This window comes from Drosophila innubila (genome assembly GCF_004354385.1).
Source record: "Drosophila innubila isolate TH190305 chromosome 2R unlocalized genomic scaffold, UK_Dinn_1.0 1_C_2R, whole genome shotgun sequence".
Lineage (NCBI taxonomy): Eukaryota > Metazoa > Arthropoda > Insecta > Diptera > Drosophilidae > Drosophila > Drosophila innubila.
Window position 1 is genome coordinate 21,280,581 of NW_022995374.1, and position 23,937 is coordinate 21,304,517.

Genomic DNA, 23,937 nt, shown 5'->3' on the forward strand with positions numbered 1-23,937 from the left:
TGGGCCAAAGGAAGCCCGAAGATAATATCAATCCCATTAAGATTTGTTGACATTTGATTTATAGACATACATACGCTAGACTTAGCAAATGGAAACGTTATTTATAAGATGCTAATGGAACATTTGTTTACATATTTAGCACTGCACATTCTAACAAGTATTGGACAAAACGAAATAAAAAGACAAAAATGATTATGAGACTAATAAATAAATACAATTAGGGACCACATTTTCGAAAGAATTTAAAAACTTGTATTAATAGATTTATTACACATTAAACATATAACAATATAGTAGATTTCTACGAGTAAATTTGCTGACTATGAAAACTGATACTTCACACTCTCAAATGGCGCAAATATTCTGGGGAGCCAAAGTGTCTGTGTAACACAATAACGACCAAAACTGACAACATTGTTTACAAAGCATTGAACAAGCTACTTGACTTGAATAGTTTTATTAAAGGGATCATTGAAATGTATTTGTTTTAAAGAGTACTACAACGCAGAGTGCTCGTATTCAAGCAACTTCGCAAAATGAATAGAAAATTCTTTTAAAAAATGTATCCAGGTATTTGCAATAATGGTGGTTTACTCTACTCTTTGTTCAAGTATTATGATAAAATGTTGTTAAAAAACTTTGCAGTAAGCTATTTATACAAACCTCCATCGCATCGCGGGGGAGTTGAGTGTGCAAAACTTAAGAATTCCAAAGTAAACTATTATTATGTACTTACATTGATTATTCAACTTCTTTGCTTGCAGTTACTGAAATTTAAGCATAAAATGGAACCTAAATCCAGCTTAAGCTCACAGGAGGAACGTGCTCTTAAAAGTTCAGGTATGTAATTTGAAATAAAACATTTTTTTTTTAAATGTGTTGATTTCGGCATTTCATTGATGTCTTATATGGTTTAATTAAATTTAAAGTCAATTAGGTGACAGACTGATCTATTAATAGCGAAGTTGAGAAATAAGTATAATGATCCTAAAGTAACCTTTTAAGGTTGAATGTGCTGAAAATATTTGAATTAAATTTTTTACTGGCATTTCAATTGTTTCCAAAGATAACTTATAGATTTTCAAGAGCCTCCAAATAAAATCAAATATTCACCACCATCAAGTACCATTGCAGAGCTGAAAAGAAATTCAAACAGAGTAAAAAAAACTTGCGGTTGGGTTTGTGTATTTTGTGTGCGGACTCAATGGTTGCCACTAACTTTGGGGTATTTAGAGGGGTCCCATGCCAGCAGAATTCAGCTTTCCCATTCCATTCCCTTTCATTCCCTTCCATTCCCCATCCCATTCCCTTTTCAGCTACCCCATCCGTACCACCCCGTCGATAACCACACGCTTGGCCGTGCTGCTGAGCTAAGCAAACGTCAAGCGAAGCTGGCGAAATGTGAATTTTCGCAGCGAGGTTTTCCTTCTTTTTCCAGTTACCTTTTCGACTTGGACTTGTTTGCGCTAAAGTTAAGGAAGGACATAAAGCGACGGGCATCCTGCCGTCGTAAAAACTGTCGTCGTGCTGGCTGTTACCGATATCGGGAACCAAACATACTCACCCAAACACACACACACACACCACACACTCGGAGAAATTTAATCATAAACACACAAGAGGATTACGTCATGCGGTGATAACCGACGAAAAAACAAAACTATTTGTCGTCTTTTCCTTTCATTTGAGCTCATTAGGGATCCGGCTTTAAAGCCCTAGCGTTCTGCTTTGAAATACTAAGCCTTAACGATTCGCCTGGCACAGATACAAAAGTATCTAAGTATCTACAATACATAAATTCGCCAGAACATAACATCACAGACAAAATATAGAACATCCAAAAAGAGTGTGTTATGCATCTGTCTTTTTCAAATTCAATCTACACGAGGCAGAAAAAGTTTAAAATAACAATGTTTCGCTATTTGAAGACGCAATGCTAAAAAGAAAGCAAAAACTAGTCGGAAAGGCTTTGGTCGAGATCCCGACTGTAGAATACCCGTTACTTTTTCAATATATATAGAAGTACTTTATAGAAATTACTACGTAAAAAAGCTACTGCATACTTTTGGGAGCTTGTATTGCCTTAATTTTAAATAGCTTTGGTTAATTATTACTGCCGTTCTACTTGTCCGATCATAAGTGCGCTTAAGTGAGATAATAGATAATATTAATGGATAACGTTTATTAACATAAAAAACGTATTATCTTAAAAACTGTGTGTGTGGTGGCTTTTTGCGGGGGCGTGTCAAAAATTTAAAACAAACTTGACCTGCGTGGGGTCCATAGAAATCTGTGTGCCAAATTTGGTTGCTCTATCTTGAATGGTGACTGAGATCAAGGCCCTCATACAGACGGATAGATGGACAGACCGACATGGCTATATCGACTCTGCTGTTGAAGCTGATCAAGAATATATCCTTTAGAGGGTCGGAGATGGATCCTTCTCCCTGTTACATGCATTCCAATGAACACACTATACCCTTTTACTTATTTTTTAAGCAACGGGTATAAAAAGGATACATTCGCAACGACAGGGCAACTGTTGTTTGAATGTTTGATGTCCTCATCGTCTCTGTGGCATGTAAGCTCTTGGCCAACACATTTTTTTGACTAACGAGCCGCATTTTGGTAATCCGTCCCTTGGGTATTTTTCGCATGGAAATGTTAAACCGTAACCAAAACCAGTGTCGGAGCTACAGTCGGAACAGAAGCTGAAGTCATCCCATCATCCCATTCTGAATGGATGGTTCATAGCTCTCATGAGCTCCGAAAAGACTTTCGCAAAACGATTAAATGAGCCATTGGCCATTGCCATGGCATTGATGCTTTGACTTTAGCTCTGACCCAAGGCGTTTTGCGTTTGGTTTGGGTTTCCTTTGCTTTTTATTTTGTCTTTTAACGCTTGTTTTTATTTTTTATTCGAGTATCTGTGAGATAAGCAGAAGGAAGGAAAACAGAATTAATACCGGCAATGCTTTAACACGCTCTTAAAAGCACGCGACACGGTTTCCTCATCAATATAAAATATCCTATTCTAAGTGGAAGCGTGTACTGAATATTTCACCCTTCTTAACTGAAGATATATGTATTGTATTTCCTGAAGCGCAGGATTCGATTACACGCTATGTATTTCGAAATTGATGGAACACTTTAACAAAGTTTTTGAAATGATTCATACTCTCGTATTTATCAGTTCAGTTAGAAAACCATAACGATTGTCAATTCGGAAAAGCTTTTAAAAACCTTTTGGGAAACGTGACTTTTACTTTGCATTATCTAAAAGTTGCCAAAAGGATAAAGTGCAATAAATCTTTAATCTCTATGCTTGACTATTACAAGAGTAGATTAATAGTGCCATGTCTGATTGGCTTTGAAGGATAAATGCTATGCTTTGACCGGAAGCTTGTAAGAGTCCACTTATTTATTTAGGAAATGGAATTTGGACTTTTGATTTGCGAATGTGACTTAAAGAAAGGTGTGTATTTTATTAACGGCACATAAATCATGCTGAAGTCGGCGTCATTGCACTGAAGAGGGTTCTGACTGATGATATGACCGGGTGACGGGTGAAGGGTGAGTGTCGAGGGTCATGGGGTGATAGAGGACAAACCCTCATGTTAACACAAGTGTCTGCCCCTCGGGCATGGACTGAGTTGCAGGCGGGCAACAGGCGGTCTCTGTCTAGAGGCCCAGGGAACACTGTTCCGGACAAACAAATGACCTGGAAAAGCCAAACGAAAGCAAACACAAAAGAAATGGAAAAATATGGCAGTAAAATGCGAATAGTAGTGCACAACAATGTTAGCAACGGAAACAATTGCAATGACTGAGCAAATGTTTAGCATCTGTCCTGGGGCATCTTCACTCAGGAAGTGCTTCTCCTTGTCCATCTTCTTCGTCTGGAAATCCCTACTGCTATTTGTACGGGTACGTTTATATTTCATGAATATTTCGTTTGTTGTTTGTCGGAAGCAGAAATTAAGTTTAATTTCACATCGAGTGCTTATCTGAGTGTTATTTGCTTTGAACTTAATCCAAGCATGCCAACTAACCCAGACCGGGGAAGGACGTTTAGTCCAGAGGCCTTTTTGGCATCTGGGACAGAGACAAATGCCAAGAAGAACGACAACAGTTTAGCAATTTTGTCCGCCCGTATAAAAAAAAAAAGCACTTAATGCAATCTGATAAATGGGAATGGGCAAGAAAATAGTTTGAACAGCAGTTGCCGTAATGGAGGACCCGTGAAATGCATACCTAATTAGCTTAATGGCCTTTTGCCCATAAATTACACCAGATTAGGGTGCCAAAAATTTGCATTCACCTGAAACTTTTACAGCCTACTTGTATTACCCCCAATCCCAGCACCGCCTCCTGAGTCCTCGTCGATGCAGACTGATAAATTGTCAACCTCTGGAAAATGAGCGAAAAATGATTATATTTATTATTGTTCGAATTTGGTGCGGTCTTTTTGAAAATCAATAAATGGTCGCCTGGTAAAATGCCAATTTAACTGTTTTTAATGCATATGCGATGCATAAAGCGGAAATTAATTACATAATTAGTTCAATGAATACACATTGGGCAATGTTGATGAAGTAAATTCCCGCACGGGGACATCAACCATATCCCACAGTTCAACTATTTCATTTGTATACAATTTAAAAATGATTAATTAAGCAAATTTCCAGAACTTTTTGCGAATACAATGCCACTTTATCTGCCAAATAAATTACTTAATGATATTATAAAATTCCATAACATGATTTATGGCATTTAAATATCCATATTTTTTAAATATTATCTGTGGTTATAGCTGTTTAATTCCAATTTTATAAAATTTTCTTGATTTCTTTTAACATTTACCAATTAAAAGCAGTCTTTAAAAAAAACAAGCAATAAATGCTTATTGTAAATGTGTTGCTAATAGTATTTTGTAACAATTATTTTTGTAATTAATTCAATTTAGACAATTGAACTGTCAACGACAACAGATTTCTGATTGTCGGCCTTTCAACAAAAAAAAACTGTTATTTTTAAGTGACAAGGGCAAAAATTATTTAGCCTTGTGTTGTTGCAACAGCAGTAACAAATAAACACATAAACATGATAACAAAAGAGTGTGTTGCAGGCTTAACAGGGATGATTGGCTTTCAAATTTTATAAATTCATTTATTTTTCTTTTGTTTGAAACAAATCCGTTCCAGCTAAGATCCTTTTTGTGCGCTTTTTGACTTTAAATAAAAGGAAATTTCGTCTAATTATTCTATTTAATTAAGTTAATCATGAACAGAAAAGCCCTTTTTAGGGAATTAAACACAGGGTGTAATTAATCAACAAGGCCAAACTCAAATTTATGCCGGAATATATACAATACTTACATACGTACAAATATGCGTATACGTATTATTTTAAGCTTAATTTGCATGACACATACGCACCGTTGCTTAAATGCTTATGCATTAAATTATGCAAAATACACGTAGACATTTGAGCATGTATGTGTACATGTTGTATGCATGTATTCTTACGAAGGAATTTGGAGCAGAGTGGGAGTTGGGATTGAAAGTCTTCGGGTTGAAGCAACTGCGGATGTATTATGAAAGATACCACGCTCACTGGGGAAATGATGAAGCGTTTTTGATGTGGCAATGGCAACAATTAACACAAATAGCAGACACACAGTCACACCTACAAAAACAATGAAAGTCACACTCATTCATACGCATAGGCCGATACGAGATATGTGCATATTCAGATGCACTTGCACTTACCGTTTGCCTGTTTATGCATTTCTCAGTACCAAAATAGCTGTGCATGAGTGTGTGTGTGAGAGTGTCTGTTATGGTGTGTGTATGCTGGCAAAGTGCACTCACTCTGCTGACAACTGCAAACTACTTACGTATGTTACTGTCACTGACATGGCGACATATTCAGATTCAGCCCGAGCCAGTCAGTCAGCGGGGCACATAGACTGAAGTGGGGAGATGCGGGGACAGCGAGAGGGACAACGACAAAGGTGTTAAGAGAGCCATTTCGCCTGCTAATGAGTGTCGGTGTGTAATGTCTTTGTTTGTGTGAGTGTGTGTGTGTGTGTGAAGGAGTGTGACGAGTCCTTGTCTTGCCTTCTCTTGCCGAGACTTGAGCTGAAGAGCAAACAAAAATGTTTTCATGTTTGGGCATGTCAACAGATTTGTCCCTTCCAAGTTCCCTGTCCTGCCAGTCCTCTCCTGCCCTGTCCAATTCTCACTCTCCCATTAAGCCTACGCCCGAGTTTGTTGTGTGCAAAAGCATTTTGCTTAATTAGTTACAAACATCAAAACTGCGAATCCAAAGGAATTGTCTGCCTAAGTCAGACATTGACTAAGTTGAAGGGATCACTGCTTTGCAAAAGTCCCTCCGACAGTTAAGTTAAGGATGTCAGATAATCGTTCGATAAGCTCAAGTTGTCAAAGTCACATTTATTCATCTCATGTCATAATGATTAATTTGAGTATTTCATGTATTGTGGTCAAATTAAACGATAAGAAAGTTGCTCAAGTGAAAAGGTGTCACATTGATTCATAACCAATTTTAACACATCCCTTTTCCCCTAATAATCTGTCTATTTGATGTTAGTTTACAATGTTAATCTATGCGAAAATTATTGTTATAACATTTACCATTTACGGAAGATGTCAAAATGTCATTTCCAAACATGAAGTAAACTCTACTAGAATATATTAATAGTGTAATCTGAGATAAGGATGTATTTCAATCAGTTAATATGTTTGTCTGTCTGTCAGTTAATGCTAAGTAAGTTTATGTTTTATTTATGCAATTTTGACAGTTGTGTTCTCTGCACAGTTTGAGTTATTAATAATATCATCTTTTGGACATCTGCTCGATAGTTGATTCAATATAATATTGTGGTTGATTCCAATTAATTTTTTATGTGCGGCAACTCTGCGCATTAAATTTTTTACTCAGGCTTTTTAATACCCTGTTTTTATTCTAAATAAATAAAGATTAGGCATTAAAAAAGCTGATACTTACTTACATTGCAGAGAAACTCAAAATGTTGGACATAACGCGAGATAAGCCAGTTAAGGTGTCCGTTAAAGTGGCCGTACCGGTGCGGGATCATCCCAAAGTGAGTGAAAGATCTGGTAATCATGGTTAATCGTAATACTTAAGTTATTGTACTTGTATTTTCTTGCTGCCACTTGCCAGTTCAATTTTGTTGGAAAGCTGCTGGGCCCGAAGGGCAATTCAATGAAGCGTCTCCAGGAGGACACAATGTGCAAAATGGCCGTACTGGGGCGAGGCTCGATGCGCGACCGCCGGAAGGAAGAGGAGCTGCGAGCCAGTGGCGACAGTCGTTACGCCCATCTCTTTGAAGACCTGCACGTGGAGATTTCAACCTTTGCGGCTCCCGCCGAAGCACACGCTCGCATTGCCTACGCCCTGGCGGAAGTGCGTCGGTTTCTGGTTCCGGTAAGTGCTCGCACCCTCCAACCCAACCACCCAGCCACCCATCTACCCATCCACCCAATTGCCTTTGTTGGCATTTCCGTGCCTTTTCTGCAAGCCGAAAATTGTTAAAGTTGCGCCACTTTCACTGAGCACACAAAACATCTTAAAGTTGCCGGAGCACAAAACTTAATGGTACGCCAACAGCTGTGTCCAAGACCGGAACAGAGACACTTGGTTGCAATTGCAGCTCCAAGGTTGCACTCGTTATCGACTTCAGCATCCGTGTTCTCATAGCATCTACACTGATGGAATAAATTTTCTAAAAATAAGATTTTTGTCTGAAGACTAAGAATTTTGGTCTAAAAAATGGTTTAGAACCTAAAATTCCTTATTTAAGTCAAAAAATAAAAAAAAAAAAGATTTTTAAATTTAAAATTTTATTTTTTTCTGATTAAGTAAATTTTATAAATGTTATTTTTACTGTGTTTTTTCCTTGTAACGAGTGGGATCCGAACTCGTGACTGCTTTTATCTGAAATGGCGACTTTAACCAGAGCGTCACGGGACCACTATTGTCTTGCAATAAAATATGACATATTTATATTTTCCTAACAATTAAGATTTTAATTTTTGGATTAAGAACTTTGATTTTTTCAGATTAATATCCTTAGAATTAGTGACATGGTCTTAAAATGGTCGTATTTTCAGAATAAAATATTTAAGATGAATATTCTTGATTTTATAAGTTGTTCTTTTTTTTTAAGTGTACTGCCACTGCCACTGCTACTGCCACTGCCACTGTTGTTGCCTCTGTTATAGCATCCTCCATCAGTTTCCAACATGGCATGCCTCCACGCGTCGCTGACGAAAATTGCATTGTGCTGTAATTACATTTGCCACCCCTTTGGCACCCGCCAAACGCCCCATAAACTTTGCTGGCATTGCATCCGATCCGCACCTCCTGCAACTGATGGCCATTCTGTGGCTCCACTTGGCACGCTATCGCCGTCACCTGCAGCGTCAGAGTCCGAGTCAGAGTCAACGGCATTTCCATGTACGAGTATCTCATGCTCCATTTCTCCGTCTGTCCCAACGTCCACTTGGGTCAAATACGTCTACCTTTTATTCCTCTTGTCGATGCTCGTTTACCATCCTTGTGCTTCTTGCATCATTCAGATCCACTGCTGCACATGTTCACATGCCACACGATAATATTTATTTATTTATTTGTTTTACACAAGTAGCGTAAATAAGAACACACACTTATGTATGTATCTTCCCTTTCTTTCATTGGAAACTCTATCATTGTCTTAAATATATTAAAGAGAACTTAAAACGGCTTTCTTGTGTAAAAGTCTGTTGAATTTCTCATTGTATGGTTAATGATGTACTTAAACCATGGCAATTATAATCTTTACACTGCACAGTGGGGCTAATGTATCCAATTTTTGAATTTTAATTCATATAAACCATATTTACTGGCTCTTTTGGAGCCACAATGTATGTACATACATTTATTCAGTAAATATTATTCACCAAAAAAAATTTCAATACATTGAATTTTAATTTAATATTTGTGTCTTCAACACTTAAGTTAAGGTAATTTAAAAAACTTGTTTGAAGGGTCTGGTGGTATTGTTTTATAAGGTTTTTATTAATGCGATCTACGAACCTCATTAGGACCACTTTGCAGTGTTGCCGCTGCATATGCAGAATAAATGGCAACGCTTTACATAAATGGAAGACCAATTTGAATTCAAAATGCCAACACATTTTGAAGTTGCCACTGACAAGGTGCTGCCAACTTAATTCCACTTAACAACACAGTTTAATCATTTGAAAATGTAATGCAATTGAACTACTAAAATTGTAACTGGGTTATACACTTATTCTCTGAAAATAGATGGTCTGTCCTCTATCAGATTAGCCCTTTCCTTCGACTATAACTGAATCTGCTCACAGGTAAAATGTAAGCTAGAATGGGAGTTGAAGCTTTGCTTATAACCAAATTGTTGGGCGCACCGCGAAAATCTTTTAAGCCAGCAAGTTTTTGGGAACATGCGGTTTCAGTGGTTGCTACGAAGTCTAAAACATATGATGGAGGGTATCGTCAGTTTCCTAAGTAAAACGTGCAACACGCAACTGTCAAGAACATAAATTCACTTTAGAGGCCGCCCCACAGATTTCTGATCTGATTACACAAAATTTGCATAGAAATTATTTCAATTTTATACTTGCTATGTGAGTTGAAACATAAACCGTTTCAATTTAGATAAATTCGCTGAGTGTGTGTGTACCCGGTGTGTATGTGAGTGAGGTGAGATACATACATACATAAGATGGCCAATCCTCGTAAGCCAAAGAATTGTTTTTGGCAGCTGACATTGCGATTTATGTGGACGGGTGTCATAAAAATGTGAGCTCGTGTGATTTCAAAGGAGAAGGAGTGACATATTCCAATTCCAGTTGACTAGAAACGAATGAAATTAGTAGTAAGATATCAGACAGATTACTGATTCGACTGGGGATTCCAAATGTTGAACTACATACATTCGTAAGTTGGTTAATGTGCCTAATGAAAAAGTATCTACTCCCTCTGAATGTGACGTGCCATTGTGTATCTCACTCTCAACAGTAGATAGAGGCCAAATTGTGATGTGTATCCGTTGGTCCTGCTGTTACTCCGTAATTGCATTAAATGCCAACACACACTCTTACATTTCTGCTTCAACGCGCACGCATGTGGTGAGTGAGTGGGTGGAGTGCGGAGAGTGGGAGGGAGTGAGCGGTAGGGACTGAGTGACAAAGTCACAGCGGTTGTAGGTTGGGCGCCTCGCAAACTTTTAATTGACATCCAATAAAATTCGCATTTATTACGCGCCTGAATTAAATTTAATTGCTAGACGAGGCAGAATGCAGTGCTCGTAGATGGCATGACACCCGTCTAGGCCAAGCGATGTGGAATCGAATTGTTAATCTGGAATGCATCTTCTATGCTCTCTCGACAGGACTACCATGATGACATACGACAGGAGCAGATGTGGGAAATGCAGGCACTGACGTCGACACCCACATTGAGCCACCTCGACGACTCGCAGAGTCCGACAAACACAAACCGCGGCCTGGGCGGTGGCCTGGCCGACATGGACACGTCCAATGACGACAAATCGGACAACGATACTAGCGGCATGGATTGCCTATCGCCGGATAAGCTTGACTGTAGTCAATCCTGCAGCAGCAGCGGTGGCGATACACAGCTCCAACAGCAGCAACATCAACATCAGCAGCAGCAGCAGCAGCATCATCATCATCATCACCAGCCAACCAGTCACTTCCATCAGCTACTTCAAACACATGGCGGAGCAAGTGCTGCAGCTGCGGCTGCCGCCTGTGGTGACCATCTCGCTGGACAAACAACTACTGCAACAGCAGCTGCACGTGAGTATCTCATCAGCCAAACTAATTAATGTAATTAGCACCAAAGCGAGACGGAGAGTGCACATGAAAAATGAGAATCGAAATGAGCATGGACACGTTGACACAATTAAAACTTTCATTTAAATTTACATCAATTGATTGCATTGTGCAGTTGGTAGTTGTATAGATAAAAAAAATTTAATCATGAGATACATCCATGAAAAAGACTGATTTATAAAAAAAAGCTTGGTTTTGTTTATTTATTTAACCTCAAATAAAATACGTCGATAGAGTGAAAAATTTATTTGAGCTAGCATATATTTTTAAATCACGACTTTAAAACTAACAATTTTATTATATTTTCAACAGTTGTAAATGTAGCTTAAAATATAAAAAAAATGAAGGTTTGATTAAAGTTAAAAGAAAATAGGAACACAAATTTCATGTTTTTTCTATTTCGTTATTATTTAACACAAAATAATATATCATAATATCGAGCCCTATATACAAAAATGACGCAAGCGCCAAAGAACAAATTTTACAGGAAAGAGTTTATGTAAATATTCTCGTGTCGTGTGCGTTATAATTGACATGCCAATATATTCGAAAATATATCCAATTAAAATTTAATTTTTTGGGTGCAGATTCAGTTGGTATTTATTAATGAACACATTTGCATAAAAAACAAATTTCAATAAAATGTCGCTTGGGTCGTTTATGCAAATAGAGCTCGATATTATTAAGTTATATTTCTTAAGAATTAACAGTTTAACAGTTTGTTTAACAATTTCATTGGCTTAAAAAATACAAAAAAAATAGAAGAAAAACAGAGAGAAAAAAAATTTTGGAGTTTTCAGGCATGACTATTTCATTATTTTAAACTTAAACTGATTTAATACTTTTTTATAGTTGGGGGAAATGATACAAACAAGAAAAATTTGGAATCTTAATAAATGTATCTGTCTTTACCAACTAGTGATAAGAGATATATGGCTATTCCGTGTCGCTTCCGTTTCAGTTCACACCACAGCAATGGCGGTGGCACTGCAGCATCAGTTGACGGCTGCCGGCATAGGTGGACTTTTGAAGCCAGCACAGGGCGTGGGAGTGGGAGTGGGCGGTGGCATGTCAGGTTTGCCTGCAGCACAGAGCGGCGCTTCGGCACTGCAACTGTCTGGAGATGGGGATGCAAACACATCAGCATTAACGTTGCTGGAACCACCAGGAGCGCTGCTGCATCCCGCGCTGCGTAACGTGAAGGCCATCAACATAGGTGAGGCTGGAGCAAATATTGATGGGTTAATTGGCCAGATGTTGCTCAACTCGATATACTCTTGCAGGTGGCGGCCTTGGACGCAAACGACCGCTTCTGGGTGTTCCTCGATCTGGCATGAATCCCACTAAGCGCACCGTGATGAGTTTGCTGGCGCGGGCCAAGAACTCGCAGGCTTTGCACACAGTGCGTCAACCCGTCGTCACCGCCACCAGTTTTGCCGAGTAATTAGACAAATTGGAATTATTTATAGATTGTTTATTGATAAATTGATTACATGTTGTACTTAGGCCTCTGCAGATGCTGGCCTCACCTTTCATCATTCCGCACCAGGGAATGGATCAGTCGATCTTAGCGCTGCCCAAGGAGAGTCTCGCCCAAGGCGTCTAACCCTACGACTTCTACACGCTGCGCAGCACTGATGGTCCAACCTGACCGACTACAATTTGCCCCGCCTCCTTCTTCTAAAGACACAAATAAGTTAAGGTTACCAAACACAATTTATGGAATACACGATGAGGAAATTCGAATCCATCGAGAAGCCCATCGCACGATGCATTACGAGTTCCGATAAAAACTATTTAAATCCTCACATGATGCCCCTTGGGGAATAACTGTACACGTCTTTGAAGAAACTCCAGAGGTAATACCAATACCAGAGAGCCTACTGTCTACACACGATTTGTTTTTAAGTGAAGTATAAATAAATGAAGCAAGTACTTTTAATGCGATGTTTTATTTCGAAAACCAAAATATTTGAAAAACTTAAAAATTAAAATATAAACAATTGAAAACTAAAAGAAAACTAGAAAATGATAATCTAAATTAGTGTCAAATTAACGAACAACTTCAATAGAATTACAATGTAAACGCAATTACTTTAAAAAAATTACTTTAAATAAATATACACGCAATTGCAAGTACCATATATACATACATATACATACAACAAATATATATACACTACGTGCATATATGTACTTAAATCTATATACTTAAAAATGTGTTTGAGTAAATAAACAAAACCCAAAAAACAAATAATACTAAATACAAGCCACATAAAAATTGATAATAATTTTTGGAGTACTTTAAAAGAGTATATGAATGAGATCAGTACAAGAAAAGGAAAGCCAAGCCAAAGACCATAAAATTCGCAAACATTCTTATTGAATCCAGAATTTTTCCCAATGCTTACTTTGCATAGATTGAAGCGATAAAAACAGTATCCTGGATTTAATTGATCACCACGATCCCACCGCCTTCTGCTTGTTTCATATTAAATCCAAATGTTGTTAATAAAAATGTTAATGTTATAGGATAAATTATTCGGTTTCAGTTTGAAGGCAAGAAAAGTTTCAAAACATCGAAGACAGAAAATTTCAGACCTTCCGCAGTCCTCAAAGAATATATAGAGCTTCATATTACTTCAATTTCATTCTCTCTATAATTCTACGCAATATTTCTAAAACATAAAATTTAATATATTTCTTAATTATAATGCTTAATGGTAAATTTTGATGATAAATAGACATAAATGAATTCAAATATAATTAAAAATAATTGAAATGAAAGAAGTTATCTATTTTGCACATAACGAAATGGATATCTAAGTGTTTGGCAATTTAAGTGAACAGATTTAAAATACTCGATATACATACAATTAAAGGAAATATTAATAATGACGAGACATGAAACAACAAGTACATAAATGAATATAAATGTGCACTCAATGCATTCATAGCTAAATATAGTCGCAATACGAATACAGTATAATAAATTACATACAAACATAAATAGTATATGCATTAATGTTCAACAGTTTAATCAAAAGGCATATTTACAATTTACAATGAAATAATACCAAATATTGATGTTGAAAAGAACGAACCGTGTAAAGTCCTAAAAAACAAAAACATAATGATTACTCGTACCTACATAATTAATTGCATGTAGAAACTCAAATATGAATATGCAACTTGAATTAAATATATAATTAATTAACCTAAAGAATTAAACACAATATTGATGTGAGAAATTGCAGCTACACCACCACAGCTTCGAGCTATTCCAAAATAAATGCAATATTTTAAAAATAAAATGGCGTCTTGATTTAGCATTTCCGTTTGCCGACCAACACTGTTAACCAGTGTGTCACCACAGGCAAATCATAATTAATGAAAAACTAATCCTAAATGAATACAAACAACCATTTTTTTATTGTACCATATGATTATTTAGCAGAAATACAAGTGTATTCATATTTCTTTTAGCAATATATTCGATAAGAGAATTGGTTATCCGTAATATGTCTCATGTTCCAACCAGCTGTCTGGAAAACGCCTTAATAAATACCGACGGGCAGATTCCAAGACTATAAGTAGTATTAAAGATGGCACAATGTACAAGAACAAGGAGGGACAACTACAATGATATGCATATTTGATAAAAACGATGAAAATTGAGGCCCTTATTAAAACTCACAAAACAGAGGAAATTCTTAAGTATTCCGGAATATTCAGAAATGACAAGAGAATGCCAAGACCGATCAAATAGAAGACTGCAATATTTAAGCAGGCGTTTTTAAATCCATGACTTAAAAGATTCGCTCGACCTGTTTTAATTAATATGAGATTGGCGCATTGCATTATAATCAGTGTCAAGAGGGTAACCGTTGAGACCTGATATTCCAGCTGCTGTCTAGCATACCTAGTCTGTAAATTTGTTAAGAAGATAATATTTATTATCTAATTGAAAAAATTATATAAGTACGTACCCATTCTTGGCCATACGAGTCCACAATATCATTATTGAAATTGTCGTACCAATCTTGGCGCATTCCTATCAACATTCTTGGTAGAAATCCATTATATGCCATGAAGACAAAGTAGGTGATAAAGACGACGTTGGCCTCAATGACGCCCACTTGTATAAAGGCAATAAAAACCAGGCTATAGATTGAATAATATAATTAATATATGATCAATTTAGGTATTATATTCATTTGATTGATTTACCGTTTATTTAAAACATAATCATCAGAGATCTTTGGCTTTTGTCTCATCAGGTTTTCCTCGGCAGGCTCGTAGAATAGCGATAGGGCAGGCACCTGTAAATATCATAAAATTATGTATCTATGTCTTTAGTGAAGCTAAAATTTGAATGCTTACCATGCTGACAAAGATGTCCAAAAGTAAGTAAACGACCAGAAACAGCCGGAACGGAATCTGCATTACTAAAAACGCAATGTGAATCAATACAATTGCAGTATTCGAGGACAACGAATAGGCCAGGGCTTTCTTCATATTTTCATAGAGCAGACGACTCTCCTCGATGGCGGCCACCAATGTGACAAAGTTGCTGCTCACCAATATGATATCGGCACAGGATTGACTTGCTTCCGATGAGGCACCTTCGGCGACGCCAATATTCGCCCGTCGTATGGCACATGTGTCATGGACGGTGCTGCCAATCACGGTGACCACCGCACCCAGTTCCTGGCACACCTCGACAATCATGTGGCGCTGCTCAACAGCAATTTCTGCAAAGACCACATCCGGATGGGAGAGCAGCAATTGCTTGGTGTCCCAACGTTGATGATGCAGCTTCTTATGCCAGTTTCGCATATTGATAACAGCCGCTGTTATCATGCTGCGCTTGACCTGAGACTCTGGTATTTTTAGGCGCAATGCTATGTCCTCAACGGTCTCATGATCGGGGCCAATAATGCCCACAGTTTTGGCAATAGCACGGGAAAAATTCACATCACTTCTGGTGAAAAGCACGAGCTTAATTCCTGCTGATCGGCATTTTTCCACAGCTTGATTGATATTATAAACTGGAGGATCGTATATGGCGATCATGCCCAGAAAGTGCAGAGAATGGGCGATTTCGGGCAAACGATTTCTGAAAGATTCGCTGTTTTTCACATTGAAATCGTAGGTTAATCCAGCTATCAATGTATGCTCCTCTTGGCTCAACACCTTGTAGGCGAAGACGTAGGACTGACGTCCGGTCATCATTAGTTTAAGTGCCTCATTTCTGATAGTATCTCTGTGAGTCTCATTTAGTGGCACAATCTCTCTGTCAATAAAATAAGTGGTGCAATTATTTAGCACCACACTAAAATGACCTCTGATGAGCAGCAAATACTTTATGAGACCAATGTGATTCACTTTCTTGTGAATGGTCACATGTATCTGGTCCATGCTGTTGTAGGTTTGGTAGGTCAACAGTTCGTGATTGTGACGAACGTGCTGAATGTCGGGAATAATGCTCATGGCGAACCTATAGACCGCTTTGTCAAAGCTAGAGCCGTAGAGGGTTTTCAGCATTTTAGGTACGCCCCTTTGGCCAGGACTCACGGATGCGTCGTTGCAGAGCACTGAAATCTGAATGAGCTTCTCAAAAGAGGAGCTCAAATTTTCCACATCGATTTCCTTGGCCCTCAACAGTTCTCCATCGACAAACACTTCCGATACTCGCCACTCTTTCATGGTCAGTGTGCCGATCAAAGAGCTACAAATCACTGTAGTTTTTCCTAGAGTTGAGGCAGCCTCCATGTTTCGCACATAGCAACCCATTCCCAGCAACTTTTTCCGAGTATGCCACAAACCAAAGTAGACCAGAACGGGCAGATGCAGGGGAACCAAGGCAACTGCCACGCCTACATTGTACTCAATCCACATCTTTTCAAACTTACTCTTCATGGAGACAGTGATAAAGAGGCCAAACAACATTATAGCACAAAGAATTATAGTATATATTCGGACCTAATATATATATGATCGTTTGGTCGTATGATCCGTAAAATTAAATCGTGGGATAAAAGAATTTAATTTTAATAAAAAAAAAAACTCATAAATAAATAAGCAAAAAATAATAACATTATATTACATCTGTTAAGATTTAGGAAATCTTACCTGTTTGATATGTATACGGGCCCTGCTGGTAGGACGAGTTCCCATGCTTAAACGTGCCATGACCCCAACTTCGGAATCATTTCCACAAGCAATCACAATTCCCATGCCATGTCCTTTCATAACGTGACTGCAGGCAAATCCAACATTGCGAGCCACCCATTTGTTTACATGAGTCACTTCCGGACTAATTACAACGGGTACAGAGATGCCAGTTAAGGCAACGTTGTTTAATTCCAAATTGTTCGAGAAAAAGATGCGAACATCGGCGGCAATACGTTCCCCATATGTGATCATTAGAATGTCACCTAATACAACATTTTCCGATCGTATGATCTGTTTACGTCCATCTCTGAGAACTGTACAATACATAGGCATTAGATTCTTAAAAGCCCCAACCACTTTATAATCATTATTCTCCTGCAGATATCGCAAATATCCAGAGATAAGGAATGCAGCTAACAATACCACACCAGAAATACAATATTCTGGGACGATTTTCCGATCGTCCGCAACATCCAGATTGTACAAAAAAAGACACGAAATCGAACTCAATAATGTTGCCAATCCAAAGGCATGAAAACAGTTTTTCATAAATCTGCGAAGTTTCGATTCGGGCTTTACCGGAAAAGTAAATCTATTCTTCCCATTCGCAGCCAATCGACTTCGAGCCGTCGGCGTTGTTAGTCCCTTAAAAATATAATTAGTATTGCAAGATTTTTCCTTTTAAAGTACCAACTTCTCACATTTGTTAAATCGCTCTTGAATTTAGCACATATTCGTTCTGTCGGCCAAGTATGTATATAAAATTTCTTATCAGCCATCGCAATTGGTCTACAATATGATTTATAGCCTTAAATTGTACAGAAAAATAACGTAATGAATTGATTTATTAATGTAGGCATACTTTGTGTTTTAGTTTTAAGGACATAAAAAAGAGATATAGAAAGATCTTTGAAATAATGTACTGCAAGGTAGCGTTAGCTGAAAATGTTCAGATCATCTTGGCTACTTGATAAAATGTGTCTCATTTTTACCAGAAATATTATAATTATGCGACCGTAAAATATCGATTGCCTTTTCATGCGTAAAAATAAAAATACATATTTTACCTATATTTTCGCGTGAAACCTATAACTTTTGTTGTCGTTATAAATCGGCAATAATCGTAAAATTTACTGCATTGTTTACACATTAACGTGCCGGATGCGACAGTTACAACCAGACCAAGTTCCCTGTCAAAAGCAAGTTACGTTAGGACTTTGATGTTGACTGGTTAAAACAACTGAAATACTTGTATATTTGGTATAAAATTGATATCGTTTGTTCGTTTGTTGTTTGCCTTGTTCTTTATTGCCACATTTAATAAGCCATTAAATTTTGATTGCTGTAAAGTAAAACACATATAAAATATGCATTTGCCAGAATACATATGTACACATTTGAATATGATGAAGCATGGAGGAATATTATAGCAACTTAAACTGACTCCCATGGAAAAATAAATTAAAATTGAAGGGTTTTTTGTTCTGAGAATTTCCTATTAAAGCCAGCTTTCAATTTATTTAGCTTTAAGAACTTTTAAGCAAAATTAAGCAATCGTTGCATTACATATTAATATATATAAAACTCAAACTCGAAACTAAATAAGAGACACTTTTACATATTAAAGACAAAATTTTTTAAATTAAAAGTTTAATTTGGTTTAATATAATTTATTTTCGAGGGATAGATAATTATGAAGGTACTGCCTGTTATTTTCCTTTTGGAACTCTTGCTCCTCTTTGCTAATGCCGCGGAGCCCGAGTGTAAGTAGATAATTTGATTAATTGATTGTTTTGAAAGAATCTGGTCTGGTTTATAGATAACATATTTTGCTACTGGGATGGTCAGTCGATTAATCGCAAGCATCGCAGTAATTTCCAGTCCTGGGATGTGAATACGAAACTTTGCACACATTTGATATATGGCTCATCCTTGGGATTAGATCCGGCTGGTTCAGGCGAAGTGAAGCTTAATCGGCCAGAGGAGGACTTGGATTATGGCAAGTATATGTCAATCTGTCTAGCTATCGATCTATTAATATTATAATTATTTAGATCAATTGGCACAAGTGCGACGCTTAAGAAATATTCAACTTAAAACCATAATTTCGATTGGCGGCTGGAAGGATGAATCAAAGTTAATCTCCAAAATGCTGTCGGACTCAAAGAAACGTGATCAATTTTATTCATCACTTATCAATCTGCTTTATAAGACTGCCATGCAGGGCGTCCAGATTAACTGGAAGTTTCCGGCTCATCTTGGAAGCCAGCCGGAGGATCAGAAAAACTTTGTGACATTCTTGCATGAGCTAAGGATAATGTATGCACTGATCTCAGATGTTAATGAATATTTTCTCACCTTCTTCCATAGTTTACAGGAGCACAACTTTCTCTTGATGGTTGTAGTGTCTGCTCGCCTGGATGAAGCTACTCTCGCCGCCTACGACATTCCCAAGATAACCAAATATGCGGATTTCGTCACCTTACTTGTCCATGACCATCAGGATCCGTACAGCCGTCGTCTTAGCTATAACGCTCCACTCTCCGGAGATAAAATCAGAAGTGTTGAGAGCTGTGTCAGCCACTGGGTGGAGCACAGCAATTCGCCATCGAAGCTACTCCTGGCTGTTCCATTGTTTGCTCAATCATATACCATGGACTCGTCAAACACTGTAGTAGGTTCGCCCAGCAAGGGACCAGGTCGTCAGCAGCAAGATTCCCTACGCCCGGGATATATGACATATGGAGAGTTCTGCAAACAAGTTTCCAGATGGGAGAAGAAGTTCGACAATATTGCTCAGGTTCCGTATGCTTACAAGGGAGATCAATGGGTCAGCTATGAGAATGGACGCAGCATTAGCGCCAAGATGCACCTGGTCAAGGAGCAGCGACTTGGCGGCGCCCAAGTGATGTCCCTTGATGCCGACGACTTCCAAGGAGATTGCGGGGAACGCTACTCTCTACTGCGTGTCATCGTATCTATCATTGGCAATCCGGATACTCTGACTACTCAAAAGCCGACCACTGAGGGCATCGGCCTTTGCCCGCAGGAGGGCCTCTTCCGCAACATCTGGGACTGTCAGCAGTATTACGAGTGCCGTGATGCCAAGCGTATCGACTACGAGTGCATCGAGGGTTACTACTTTGATGAGAAGCTTGGCGAGTGCCAGCCTGCTAGCCAGGTTGAATGCAAGCAGGACTTTGTCACCTGGCGTCCAGGTCAAAAGCGTTACAGCTTCGAGAACTTGCCCCTAAATCTTAAGATTGTGTATTAAATCCCCCATTTTGTAGAGTTCATGGTGCACATAATAAACCCCATTATTCTTTCGGTAGTGCTGTCAAAGTAGCATTAACATTTTACTAAATCTGAATAATTGCAGCTGCTGGAATTTAGGTCGAAAATCAGACCCGACGGACAATCAAAGTTAAATGTAGCTCCCGAATTGCAGTAATAGAATCTGGAACAGTTGTGCGTGTCTCGGACATATCCAATATCCCCTGGACAGCGATAATCTTCGGTTTTATTAACCGATGTTGCTTGCGGCTCAGTGATTAGTCCTGTTGGGGTTTCCCTACCAAACAAAGCCCGATTGATTTCATGGAGTAATGGGTAAGTGTTGCCTCCACAACTGCCCCGAAAATCATCCGACTCCAGCGACCAGATCATGATGCCCGCCAATTGGTTGACCATTGCATACTGTGCCTTCAACATCAAACTTTGCACGTTCTCATAGCCCACCCACTGCCGATCCTTGAAGGCGTAAGGCACCTGCTGCTCGTCATCCCACTCCTCCGTCCACTCATCTTGCTGCATAAGTCCACATAGCTCGTTGTAGCCCAAAACGCCAGGCTCTCGAGAGAATGGTCCAGCAATGCCGCGTCCGATGTGAGCTGCTCCCGGTTTATGCTCGTCGGCCGAAGTCAAGGTGAAAGTACGGCCGTAGAAAGGTACGCCAAGGACTAGTTTTTCTGGCGGAGCGCCAGCACCTAGCCAATACTGAACCACTGCATCCACGTTCAGTTGATTCGCTCGTCGAGTTGTGTCACATGCTCCGGCATAAAGTGGAGCATTGATGCCAACCGTTTCATCCCAAGGGCCGTGCAGATCGTAGGCCATTACATTAATTAAATCCAGGTAGGGAACAATGGCAGGAATGTCGTACGATACCTCTGCTGAAAACTCAGCCGATCCGACGGCAGCACTGAGTATATAGCCAAAAGGATCCAAGCCTTCCTTGAGTTCCTTCAGAAAAGTTATATAGTTATCGCGATCATTGTTATTCGACAGACTGTGCCGTTGTCCTGGATATTCCCAGTCCAAGTCAACTCCATCGAAACCATGACGCTGAATAAACTGAATAATCTGCTCGATGAAAAGAGATCGTTTTTCAGCATCGTTGGCAACAATTGAGAAACGTTTGGAGCCTTCGTTCCAACCGCCAACGGCAACCAGGGTTTTCAGTGTGGGATTCTTCAGTTTCAAAGCATTGAACTTCTTAATGTTGCCACGGCCGCCATTGTCTTCGAGATCCAGATATGGATCGATAATACGCAGCTCGCCGGTCTCCTTAATGCCCATGAAGGCATACACCAAGTGTGTGCAAAGAAACGGATCTATGTCCTCCACGCCAAAGCGTCCCTCACTTGGTCGGTAGACAGACCAAGTTCCATGATAACATACAACGTGCTCTGAGAGCAGTGATTCAGATAAGAGGATGAGGAAATTCAATAAGGATCAGTACTCACTTTTAACCTCTGTCATTGCTGCATCTGCAATGAGCAGGAAACCAACAAATAGCGTTGTATAAGACCACATTGCGCCTTAGACTTTGGATTCGTTCTACATTAATAAGTTATATTTCCACATTTTATACCTTTTGTCAAGCGACCAAAAACATCAACAAGATAATCGTTAAGTGCAAGACATTGTAAGATAAAATATGTACATATGCTACAACAACGTAGCAATAAAAACAATCAAAGTGTTTATTCTTGCACCAACAGCAAGGCAAATAGAACGAACAAATCATATATAGTATGACCTAAGACACCGATACACGATTTATTCAAACAAACAACGGTTGAAGGGCGAGCAGCAAGTGTGACCAGCTACGGATGCAACGAAAAATGCTACACTTAAAACTTTTTCAGCATTGACAGTTGATTGTTGCGTCGCAATGCCATTTTGCGCAAGCGGCGCCAATACTGTTTGCTGTTGGGGTCCAGTTCATCCAAGGGTATGATGCGTTCGGTGTTGAGTGTCCACAGCCAGTCAGGGTATTCAGTGTCTGGTTTAATCTGCAGCAGAGCATGGCTTAAAAGATGTATCAAGTGTTTAATTTACACTCACCTTGACGTCTTCACCGGTTTTCATGTAGTTGCTGCCACACACATAGTTCACCAACTTGTTGGCATCCGTTTCGACGGGTATGATTTTCTTCTCCATTATGGGTCCCAACTTGCCGAGCTTCTTCTTCTTGCCACCTTCATGTTGAGATGCTTACAATCAGCACAAGTTTTCATACATGTCGTGGTCTTGGAACTCACCTGCTCCTCCAGCCGCTGGTTTAACTGCATAGCTGCGAGTAGCTTGTGATATTGTTGTTGTTGCTGCTGCTGTTAAACGTTGCCTCAGCAGGCCGAAAGCCAGGTTAACGTTGTTCATATTTCTCAAAATTAATTGTTGTTATGTACTTTTAAAATTCTTGTTTCATTTTATTTACAAAACGAACGCAATCCACACTCTCGTTGTATAATCGACATGCAAATGCACAAACGGTCACACCTGTAACAACCTATCGAAATCGTCCCTGTACCGGCGAAAGTTCGATAGCAAAGTTATATGCATATTTATTATACAAGTTAGTGCCGATGAAATAACAAAAATGCCGTCAATAAAGCTACGGATACCTTCCAACCGGACACTGGGAAATATATGTGTATACGGCGCAGTTGTTTCCATTTCGGCTGTAATGTATATGCGCTGGAGGCTTCAGGACCGCGTCCGATCCACAGAGTACTACAAACTGGCTATGCAAACACTGCGTCAACATAAAGGTATGAGTGAAAATCGACAAAATGTCAATGCAAACAATAATGACTACCACTACTTGTAGGAGCTGTCGGAATACTCGGCGAGCCTATAAGAGAATCGGGCTTTGATATGGCCAATGTGAACAACACATGCGATGCCAACAAAGCACAGCTCGAGGTTACAGTTCGTGGCCCGAAGGACAAGGGTACACTTTTCTTTTGGGCCACGAATAACTTGGACCAGGGCTGGCTCATTGATCGATTAGAGCTGGAAGCGAAACAGCATCCCAATAAACGTTTCCTGCTCAAAAAGTCAGATGAACAGACCTTGATCGATAGCCTCACCCAGTCACAACAGCATCAAGAAGAGCAGCAAAGGTACATGGAGCAGGAAAGGCAATACCTTGAGAGGCAAGAGAAGCAGCGAAAGTCATCGGAAGAGCATGATGAGGAATTCCATTATAGCAGTCGCAAGCAACCGCAGCCACTACACGAGGCAGAGGAGCCGACGCCATATATCCAGACGGCGGATGGAGGTCGCATGCGTTAAAAATTCTGACAGTGATTTCATTAATTTATTCTCATTAAATTTGACTAATTAAGCATTTTCTAACTTGTAGTGGTAATTACATTTTAGTGTACAAAATTTCTTTAAAAAAAACCAAAGTCTTCTGTTACTAAACAAAAAACGGTCTTTGTTTTATTATTTAAGTTTATAAAGCGCTTGTTAATACTTTAAGGCGCCAATGAATTTTTATTATTATATTTATAAATTTGCTTGCAATTTTGTATATATGCTTTTT

General features: G+C 38.9%; 6 protein-coding genes across 6 annotated transcripts; 3 read left to right on the top strand and 3 right to left on the bottom strand.

Moving 5' to 3' along the window:
* The first annotated feature begins 784 nt into the window (after positions 1 to 784).
* Positions 785 to 12,867, top strand: LOC117784410 (homeobox protein abdominal-A). The gene is made up of 7 exons (XM_034622140.1): positions 785 to 840; positions 7,044 to 7,129; positions 7,210 to 7,473; positions 10,460 to 10,889; positions 11,887 to 12,141; positions 12,209 to 12,365; positions 12,432 to 12,867. The coding sequence occupies exons 1-7, from the start codon at positions 786 to 788 to the stop codon at positions 12,529 to 12,531; spliced, it is 1,347 nt and encodes a 448-aa protein (XP_034478031.1). The 5' UTR covers position 785; the 3' UTR covers positions 12,532 to 12,867.
* A 1,516-nt stretch (positions 12,868 to 14,383) lies between these two features.
* On the bottom strand, positions 14,384 to 17,901 carry LOC117783772 (sodium/potassium-transporting ATPase subunit alpha). Its single transcript, XM_034621317.1, has 7 exons — positions 17,804 to 17,901; positions 17,061 to 17,747; positions 15,309 to 16,910; positions 15,156 to 15,247; positions 14,915 to 15,089; positions 14,623 to 14,852; positions 14,384 to 14,562 (listed from the first exon to the last, which is right to left on the bottom strand). Exons 1-7 carry the CDS (start codon positions 17,879 to 17,881, stop codon positions 14,436 to 14,438), a joined length of 2,991 nt encoding a protein of 996 aa, XP_034477208.1. The 5' UTR covers positions 17,882 to 17,901; the 3' UTR covers positions 14,384 to 14,435.
* An 878-nt stretch (positions 17,902 to 18,779) lies between these two features.
* Positions 18,780 to 20,448, top strand: LOC117785740 (chitinase-like protein 3). Its single transcript, XM_034623954.1, has 4 exons — positions 18,780 to 18,865; positions 18,922 to 19,101; positions 19,157 to 19,421; positions 19,473 to 20,448. The coding sequence occupies exons 1-4, from the start codon at positions 18,796 to 18,798 to the stop codon at positions 20,374 to 20,376; spliced, it is 1,419 nt and encodes a 472-aa protein (XP_034479845.1). The 5' UTR covers positions 18,780 to 18,795; the 3' UTR covers positions 20,377 to 20,448.
* LOC117785741 (acidic mammalian chitinase) lies at positions 20,426 to 21,936 on the bottom strand. The gene is made up of 2 exons (XM_034623955.1): positions 21,848 to 21,936; positions 20,426 to 21,790 (listed from the first exon to the last, which is right to left on the bottom strand). The coding sequence occupies exons 1-2, from the start codon at positions 21,915 to 21,917 to the stop codon at positions 20,451 to 20,453; spliced, it is 1,410 nt and encodes a 469-aa protein (XP_034479846.1). The 5' UTR covers positions 21,918 to 21,936; the 3' UTR covers positions 20,426 to 20,450.
* A 104-nt stretch (positions 21,937 to 22,040) lies between these two features.
* On the bottom strand, positions 22,041 to 22,860 carry LOC117785745 (39S ribosomal protein L54, mitochondrial). The gene is made up of 3 exons (XM_034623958.1): positions 22,649 to 22,860; positions 22,452 to 22,585; positions 22,041 to 22,399 (listed from the first exon to the last, which is right to left on the bottom strand). Exons 1-3 carry the CDS (start codon positions 22,764 to 22,766, stop codon positions 22,238 to 22,240), a joined length of 414 nt encoding a protein of 137 aa, XP_034479849.1. The 5' UTR covers positions 22,767 to 22,860; the 3' UTR covers positions 22,041 to 22,237.
* Positions 22,861 to 22,875: 15 nt separating this feature from the next.
* On the top strand, positions 22,876 to 23,739 carry LOC117785744. Its single transcript, XM_034623957.1, has 2 exons — positions 22,876 to 23,158; positions 23,218 to 23,739. The coding sequence occupies exons 1-2, from the start codon at positions 22,987 to 22,989 to the stop codon at positions 23,682 to 23,684; spliced, it is 639 nt and encodes a 212-aa protein (XP_034479848.1). The 5' UTR covers positions 22,876 to 22,986; the 3' UTR covers positions 23,685 to 23,739.
* Positions 23,740 to 23,937: the final 198 nt, after the last annotated feature.

Bases quoted from the DNA above. Each gene is read 5' to 3' on its own strand.
- LOC117785741 (XM_034623955.1), bottom strand. From the start codon at position 21,917: ATGTGGTCTTATACAACGCTATTTGTTGGTTTCCTGCTCATTGCAGAT. The intron at 21,791-21,847 runs GTGAGTACTGAT...CACTGCTCTCAG, and splicing joins AGCAATGACAGAGGTTAAAA to AGCACGTTGTATGTTATCAT.
- LOC117783772 (XM_034621317.1), bottom strand. From the start codon at position 17,881: ATGGCTGATAAGAAATTTTATATACATACTTGGCCGACAGAACGAATA. The intron at 16,911-17,060 runs GTAAGATTTCCT...TATATATATTAG, and splicing joins CCCGTATACATATCAAACAG to GTCCGAATATATACTATAAT. The intron at 14,563-14,622 runs GTGAGTTTTAAT...ATATCATTGTAG, and splicing joins TTAAGAATTTCCTCTGTTTT to TTGTCCCTCCTTGTTCTTGT.
- LOC117784410 (XM_034622140.1), top strand. From the start codon at position 786: ATGGAACCTAAATCCAGCTTAAGCTCACAGGAGGAACGTGCTCTTAAA. The intron at 10,890-11,886 runs GTGAGTATCTCA...CTTCCGTTTCAG, and splicing joins TACTGCAACAGCAGCTGCAC to TTCACACCACAGCAATGGCG. The intron at 12,366-12,431 runs GTAATTAGACAA...TGTTGTACTTAG, and splicing joins ACCGCCACCAGTTTTGCCGA to GCCTCTGCAGATGCTGGCCT.
- LOC117785740 (XM_034623954.1), top strand. From the start codon at position 18,796: ATGAAGGTACTGCCTGTTATTTTCCTTTTGGAACTCTTGCTCCTCTTT. The intron at 18,866-18,921 runs GTAAGTAGATAA...TCTGGTTTATAG, and splicing joins TAATGCCGCGGAGCCCGAGT to ATAACATATTTTGCTACTGG. The intron at 19,422-19,472 runs GTATGCACTGAT...CTTCTTCCATAG, and splicing joins TTGCATGAGCTAAGGATAAT to TTTACAGGAGCACAACTTTC.
- LOC117785744 (XM_034623957.1), top strand. From the start codon at position 22,987: ATGCCGTCAATAAAGCTACGGATACCTTCCAACCGGACACTGGGAAAT. The intron at 23,159-23,217 runs GTATGAGTGAAA...CACTACTTGTAG, and splicing joins AACACTGCGTCAACATAAAG to GAGCTGTCGGAATACTCGGC.
- LOC117785745 (XM_034623958.1), bottom strand. From the start codon at position 22,766: ATGAACAACGTTAACCTGGCTTTCGGCCTGCTGAGGCAACGTTTAACA. The intron at 22,586-22,648 runs GTGAGTTCCAAG...CTCAACATGAAG, and splicing joins ACCAGCGGCTGGAGGAGCAG to GTGGCAAGAAGAAGAAGCTC. The intron at 22,400-22,451 runs GTGAGTGTAAAT...GCTCTGCTGCAG, and splicing joins AAACCGGTGAAGACGTCAAG to ATTAAACCAGACACTGAATA.